Source organism: Cydia fagiglandana, chromosome 7 (genome assembly GCF_963556715.1).
Source record: "Cydia fagiglandana chromosome 7, ilCydFagi1.1, whole genome shotgun sequence".
NCBI lineage: Eukaryota > Metazoa > Arthropoda > Insecta > Lepidoptera > Tortricidae > Cydia > Cydia fagiglandana.
The window spans coordinates 19,313,159-19,321,547 of record NC_085938.1 but is presented as its reverse complement, the minus strand read 5'-3'; the positions used below and the strand labels follow the sequence as shown (position 1 = coordinate 19,321,547).

General features: G+C 36.1%; 1 protein-coding gene across 1 annotated transcript in view; it reads left to right on the top strand.

Moving 5' to 3' along the window:
- The first annotated feature begins 350 nt into the window (after positions 1-350).
- The window catches only part of LOC134666249 (antichymotrypsin-2-like), a 37,946-nt gene continuing 29,907 nt past the window's right edge, over positions 351-8,389 (top strand). Inside the window, exons 1-2 of the mRNA XM_063523402.1 lie at positions 351-390; positions 690-887. Of these exons, the coding sequence (XP_063379472.1) occupies positions 351-390; positions 690-887 (238 nt within the window). The remainder of the gene's footprint in view (positions 391-689; positions 888-8,389) is intronic.

The window sequence follows — 8,389 nt, the reverse complement described above, 5'->3', positions numbered from 1 at the left end:
GTTCTATATACATATAACTTAAGAAGAAGTACTTTAGTTTTTTTCTTCGAAAGGAAAGTAATAAAGATGAAAAACATTGTGTGTAACTCTGGGGGTAAGAATACTGTAAGCCTGAGTCTTTAATTCCCTCCAGCCTGCGGCTGTCGGGAGTTATAGTCCTCGCTTACAAAATCTCACTTATTCAGCACCAGAAACCGATGATCGGTGCCCTGGACAAAACGAATATTACAACACCTGCATCAGTGGCTGTTCCAATCAGAGCTGCAGTGACATTGGCAAGATCTTCCACTGCCCGATCCAACCGGCTGTGTGTAGAGAAGGCTGCCGGTGTAAGGCAGGCTTTTGGAGGAATGCTGACAATATCTGTGTGCCAGAAAGCGAATGTCGTAAGTACCTTTGAAGCCTTTGTATTTAACAAATAAAATGTTTGAAACACTATAACCTGATTAGTGGGTTTTTTAAATCTTAATGTAGTGTGTATCATAACCTTAACGTATAGCCTTGCCATAGGTACACAGTAAGTAATCAGATAATAATATAAAGTATCATGTAGTTAAACTGACCAGTTGTTTTTTCACACTTAGACCCTAATCTGTTAAACAAAGACATCATTCTTTAACGTTTAAAATCAAGGAGTCTTAAATATCAGTACCTAATAACTTAGTTGTAAACGTATTTTCTTCTTTTAGCAACATCAAATAACCAATGTAAGGGTCAAAATGAATTTTTCGACACATGTATCAGCGGTTGCTCGAATCAAACCTGTGATTCTATTGGCAAGGTATACAACTGTCCGATACAACCAGCTGTATGCAGGACTGGCTGCCGATGCAATCCAGGCTTTTACAGGAATGCTAGCAATGTGTGCGTGGCGGAAAGCAAATGTCGTAAGTAACTGTTCTAAAAGTTATAAAACTTACAAAATTTTAAGAAATAAGAAATTACATATACTTAGGACGTAAGTACTGAAATTTCCTGGACTGGCCACTTAGAAAAAATAAGTCGTCTTATACCGGATGTGGCCTGTAATATGAGCAAAAAATTAAACCGTAGCCGTAACCGACTTTTAAAAATGACTTGTGGTTTGATTTTTAATACACTTTAATGTTTTTTCTAAGACGCAATGTATAGCAAATTTTGTTACGTTTAAGGCGTGACAAGCAACGTCAATCACAATTATAATGGCGTGGCGATGGCGTCTATTGAAGATAATATTTATTTATTTTGTATGAAAAATAGGGACTCTTAATACTTGATAATTTTTAAAAGTTGTTGAGCAAAAGTGTCACCGTTTGAGGAGTACAAATCTATGTTTTAATTATTTGCTCATGTTACAGGCCACACCCGGTAGGTATATCAGAATCCAGAAACTTTCAGTATGGCCCACGTTTTTTATTTTTAGGTCAATGTTATGTTTCTAATTTAAGCAATAATAAGAATCTATTCCTATATTCTATTAACGAATATAATATTATGAAATCTTCAATTTTAGACTAAGTGACTGTAATTACATTGTATTGCTTGCGTATGATATCACTTTGATTAAATATTTATCCAGTTGTTTCAATACACTTACAAAAGTTTGCACGTCATTTTATTCATTAAATTTATTTGTTTTATGTCTAGGTATACTCATGTGATTTATTACTACTTAACCATTCTAAATTTAACAGGTTATTATTTGACTATGACAGTTCTGAGGCAAAATTATTTCGTGAATGAGAGAAAAACCCAAATAAAAACAAAAAGAACACTGTTATTTATACTCACTTACATCATCCTGTCCTAGCCGGTTTCGGCCTCGGCGACTGATTATGCACTGGCTAGTGAGAGCGACGATTGTGAGTTCTCAGGTGGCTCAGGTGGCCAAAATTTCAAATTGAACTATGTACCGTTCGGCCACCTTTGGAATCGGAGTTTTATAACCTAGTTTCGACCTAAGCTTTTTTAATAAGTAAAATTCAATAAAAACCTTTCAGCCACACCAGCTTGCCCCGAAAATGAGATCTATAACCGTTGTCCAACCGTTGCCTGCGAAGGAGACAACTGCCCCAAAAACCGGAACTCTCCTCAAACTTGCCCAGTGGGAATAGTGTGCGACCCACCCAGGTGTACATGCGGCATCCTGGACAAAAGGGACCGTGTCACCAAGAAATGTATCAAGGCTTATGCTTGCCGTAAGTTGTTTTAATTTATCAGTCTATTTGCATTTGAAATCATCACTTTTTTTGGTTAATTTTGAGATATAAGTAACTTTAACAGCCTCCTAGCCTAGTCGGTAGTGACCCTGCCTACGAAGCAGGAGGTCCCTTGTTCGAATCCTGGTAAGGGCATTTATTTGCGTGTTCACCACAAATATTTGTTCCTGAGTTATAGATGTTTTCTATGTATATAATATAAGTATTTGTATAATATGTGTATATTATATATATATCGTCGTCTAGTACCCACAACACAAGCCTTATTGAGCTTACTGTGGGACTAGGCTGATCTGTCTAGAATTGTCCTATAATATTTATTTATTTATTTAACTGGCATATACGGCTTCGTATGATGAACTAGACTAACTAGAGGCTTAAGCAGGGCGTGGCTTCAAAACAATGATTTCCTTTGAAAGTATTTTACGTGTGATTATATTATTTCAGCGCCATTCAAATGCGATGGTCCCAACGAGTACTACGACGAGTGCCCTGCAGGTTGCCCCGGCGAGAAATGCAGCGATTACGTCAACGGCACCGAATGCCGGGCTCCTTTCAAGATCGGCAAGATTGTCGTCCCTTGCAAGCCAGCATGCAGGTGCAACAAGGGATACTACAGGAACTCTAATAATACCTGCGTGAAAGCAGAACGATGTGGTATAAACCAATAATAAACGTAAAAATAAACGCAATAGGCGTAAATTTTACCATTATTTTCCTTTAATATAAAATTTAAAAAAATTACAATGTGGTATGTTTATCACCATTAGGTATATATAGAAACAGATTAGGAAACATTACGGAAATGGAAGACGCCTAGTTTAAATTCAATAAGTATCGCACTGTAAGCATTACATTCGGAGAACATTAATATTGTTGATGCGACCAGGCCCCTGTTTCACCAACGTGACAGGTGCGACGAATTGTAAAATCACTGTTGCTGAAGTCACAGGCATCCATGGGCTACGGTTACCGCTTACCATCGGGCGGGTCGTATTCCTGTTTGCGACCATCATTGTATTATTAAAAAAACTTTATGATATCGGAAAAAAACAGATATTTCTCTTGCTAAGTTTATGACAATTGTCACAAGAAACACTACAATTGTCACAAGAAACACGACAATTATCACAAGAAACACGACAATTGTCACGAAATTCTGACATATAACTCATTTCCTGTCAAGATTCACCAACAATTCTGTCTACAAATATGTCGTGTAGTATATAGGGTTGTTTCATTTAAAAGGAAGGGGGAAGACCGTTTCTCTATAAAAAAGTTGTCTCCAATTTCTATAGTGACGTTGTGAATAATATTTTTATTAAATTAGATGTTATATTAACTCACATTATAGACGGGTCTAACGCGAATTATATTCAATTACCTTGATTTACCGACGTTTCGACACAGGTTTCACTGGTCGTGGTCGCGGCTGAAAATGTGATGTCTATCCCAAACTTTTCCATACACTTTTCGTCGGGTAGATGCACAAATCTCTGTTTTGACATTTTGCTGGGACATCAGTCAGCCGCGACCACGACCAGTGAAACCTGTGTCGAAACGTCGGTAAATCAAGGTAATTGAATATAATTCGCGTTAGACCCGTCTATAATGTGAGTTAATATGTATTCAAAACGCGAAAGTTTAAAATATTAAATTAGATGTTTATTAACTGTAGTCTGTGCCCTTTCGTGTTTTTGATTATACTTACTATAACACTTAGGAGTGAAAAACGAATTGCAAACAAATTTTGAAAGCTAATATAAAAATAAAAAAATAAATCGAAAGAAGGGATAGCTCTGCCAATATAGGTAGGGTAAACCCTCCAGTGAATGAACATCCCCCAGTGAATGAACAAAATCACGTTTTTTGTCTAAAATAAGAAATATAGCAATTTCTTCCACTTGTCTTATTTTTTTTCTTATTAATAACTCTATTTCCTATGCGATGACAACCCATAATAAATTTATTTTCGACCAGTTAGGATGTGACTGGCGTTTGAAGTTTACGTATTTCTGGATTTGAAGTTTTGTATGGAAATATTAGATCCCAGATAAGAACAGAGTACGTTTGGAGCAAAATATGAAGTGCTTATTTAATGTTAACTTTTACAAAGTGTAGTTATTTGGTTAGATTAAGAGTTGAACCTTCTATTTATGTACATTTTGTCGGCGTATTATGCGATTAAGTCTTTATTTTTTAGAGTTCCATTACTGGCTCATCAAATGTTCTGAAACCAGTAAATGAACAGTGTGTTCATTTACTGGTGTCGCGTAGATTTCGTTTTTTTCCCAAATGTATATGTAAATGCAATCGTATTGAGCTTGTTTTTTGTGATTCTGCATAGAAAACGATTCTGATTCATTTAGCCAGTATTGGAACAAACTTCTAAAGAAAGTAATGAAACGCACGGATGACGGTTGACAAGTAACGGGATTTATTCAAAGATCAGACATAGAAACACGTTGCACATATTCTTAACTAGATGGCGCTAGTAACCCTATTTTAAGCTTATTTTGATATAAGTAACAACACCCCCACTATATCAAAATAACAAATAAACTAATATTTAACAGGTGTAAACCGGTGAAACTATTTTTATTGTATTATAACAGTATTTCTACAAAAAAAACACAAGTTAATAAATGTGAAACTAAATTATGTAAAATGATTTACTAACAATAAACATTAATAAAATCATTTTTTAACCACACCAAGTGTTTTCATAAATATGTAGTGCTTCACCTCCGGTAAACCTTTTGTTAACAGGTCAGCGGGCATGTTAGCGGTTGGCAAATACTTTGTTTCCACAATATCATTATTAATCACTTCTCTAATGAAATTATATCTAACATCAATATGCTTAGAACGCTTATGTGACTGATGATTATTTGCCAGCTTCAATGCACTCTGACTGTCATTGTATACTACAATTTTATTACTAAAACCCAACAGTTCCACTTCAAGGTTTTGCAAGTAAATGGCTTCACGGCAAGCTTCTGATAAAGCCATGTACTCACTCTCACACGAGCTCAAAGCAACAGTCCTTTGCTTTTTGCTCTCCCAAGAAATAGCAGAACCAGACTTCATAAAACAAAAACCTGTGTATGACCGTCTGTCTATGACGTCGCTCGCCCAATCTGCATCTACAAAACCTACCAGTTCTGCTTTTCCTTTGGAATATTTCAAACAATAGTCTTTTGTTCTCAATAAATATCTTAAAATTCTTTTAGCATAGTTCCAATGAACATATGAATAACAATTATTAAATTGACTTAAGTAACTAGTAGCATAAGAAATATCAGGCCGAGTTAATACTGATAAATACATCAAGCTACCTATAAGTTTCTGATATGGCAGTTTTTCTATACAATTTGTTTTTTCAACATTCAATTTACATTCTATAGGAGTCTCGACAGGGTTGCAATCTTCCATATCAAACTTTTTCAACAACATCTCTATATAATTCTCCTGATCTATAGTAATGACATTTTTGTCCTGATTTAAATTAATTCTCATGCCTAAGTATTGTTTTACTTGACCTAAATTCTTTAATTTAAACTTTTGACTCAGTGCCTGTACAAGGTTATCTTTTTCTGTACTATGATTTGAAAATATCAAAAAATCATCAACATAAACACCAACAATAGTTTTCAAATTATTGTTATGATTTTTTATAAACACACAAGGCTCAAGTTTACTCTTAGTATATCCTAAGTTACACAAAGTTTCATCAACTTTTTTATACCAAGCGAGTGATGACTGCTTTAAGCCATAAACAGCCTTTTTTAATTTTAACACTTTATTTGAGTCTGTGACAGGAAAACTTTCTGGCAAATGCATAAAAATGCTTTCTTTAAGGTGACCATTAAGAAAGGCTGTTGTGACATCCAAATGAGTGATATCCATTTCTAACTGTACACTCAAAGCAAATAGTAACCGCAAAGTTGAGTGCCTAATAACGGGAGAAAAGGTTTCTTGATAGTCCACACCAAGCTTTTGTGTAAAACCTTTAGCTACTAGCCGCGCACGATATCTCACTCTATTGTCACAATCACGTTTCTTTTTTAAGACCCACTTACACTGCACTACACTCGCGTTATCTGGAGCATCGACAACTTCCCATACCTCATTGTCTTTGAAAGACTGCAGTTCATCTGCCATCGCCTGCAACCACTGTTGTTTCTCAGGTCCACTGATAGCGTCTGCATATGTCATCTCATCTTCTCCCACGTAGGTGCTGGTGCATGTATTTGCAAAACCATACCGCTCAGGTTTCTTCCTCTGTCGCTTCTGTCTCTCTTCATTGACTGTGGCCAAACTATCCGTGACCTCTGCTCTTCTCGGTGAAGCATCTCCTGAAGACAGTTGATTTTCTTGTTTTAACTGTGACAGAGCATCTGTTCTATATTCTAAAAACTGCTGCTGTCCTTCCTCTTCATGCTGTTCACCTTCATTGTCCACATCAAGGTACTCTGACTCAGACTCACTGGAGTTAGACTGGTTAGTCGGCTCTAATTTAACCACAGATTCCTCTGTCAACTCCCCCACTGAATCTGTGTTTTCTATACAAACTGTGACTGTATCCTCATTCTTCTTCTTCTCTAAAATCACTACATCTCGACTTGTTGTGATCTGATTCTTTACTGGATCATAAACTCTGTAGCCTTTTATATTCTTAGGAAATCCTACAAGTATGTGCTTCTTGGACTTTTTGTCCCATTTTGTCCTTTTTTCTTTCGGGATGTGTACCATGACAGGGCTTCCAAAGATGCGCAAACCTTCTAAATTAGGCTTTCTCCCTGTCCACATCTCGTATGGAGTTTTTTTTATCCCCGACGCTACTGACCGGTTCTTTATGTCTACAGCTGTATTGGCAGCTTCCGCCCAGAATTTTTTGTCTAGGCCGGCTTCAAACAAAAGACACCTTGCTCGTTCCACGATCGTGCGGTTGCTTCGCTCGCTAAGACCGTTCTGCTCAGCTGTGTAGGGGTTGGTTTTCTGGTGCACTATACCTTCATTCTTTAAGAAATCTTCAAACTCTTTACTACAGTACTCACGGCCTTGGTCCGTTCTTAAAAATTTGATTTTCTTGTTTTGACTGTTTTCCACCATTGACTTAAACTCCTAAAAATAACTTAATGCTTCACTCTTGGCTTTGAGGAAATAAATGAAAGTCATTCTGGTAAAATCATCAACAAAAATAATGAAAAATCTTGCACTTATATGCTTACCGTATGCAGGCCACTTCTAGGCAATTTCGAAAATTTATATAAATTCAGACTTTTGTTTTATGATGACTTGTAAAATATTGTAAAAATAAATATAGCATACACATTTAGACCGTTAACGTTGTTTTATTACGTTTAGGGTGAGCATATACAATAACTTTGTACTTACTTACCTAAAGCGATGTGATTGCTGTGAGGAAAGTGTACTGAAAATTGTATAGTGAAAAAAAATTAATCTGTAAAAATCGTAAAATTGTGAATGCCTCCTAGACATGTTATTAGGGCCGGTTCCTATTATAATCGTTATTTATGAAGAACAAGGAATGACGTTCTAAAACTTTTAATCAGTTGCCGATAGATGGCAGTAAATTTTCTGTGGCTACATCTAGACACGCGGCAGCGTGTCAAGCCAAGTTCAAGCAAAGGAACTGGCTAGCCAGCGCCAAGTGTAATATTACACGAACCACTTGGTGCCACTTTTGACCCTTCTATAACTCAAAACATCTTTAACGTAAACACATAAAACTACGTGTGTTTAATTATATCCATAAGGACATCTAGAAGCCCAAATTTCATGAAGCTAGCTCAAACGGTTATAAAGATATGAAGGTCAAAAAGTCGTAAATTTTAAGACTGACTGACAGACTTATAGTACCTAAACCTAACCTACTTCCAGATGACCTAGAAGGATGAAATTTGGAATCCAGCTTAGTTATTGTGTGAAAGCGTAGGAAAAAATCTAAAAATAAAAAAAAGTTATTAAATAGGGGGGGTCCCCATACAAAAAAAACATTTTTTATTGTGACTGACATATAAGTACCTAAACCTAACCTACTTCCAAATGACCTAGAAGGATGAAATTTGGAATCCAGCTCGGTTATTGTGTGCAAGCGTAGGAAAAAATCTAAAAACAAAAAAAAGTTAATAAATAGGGGGGTCCCCATACAAATTTCTTTTTTA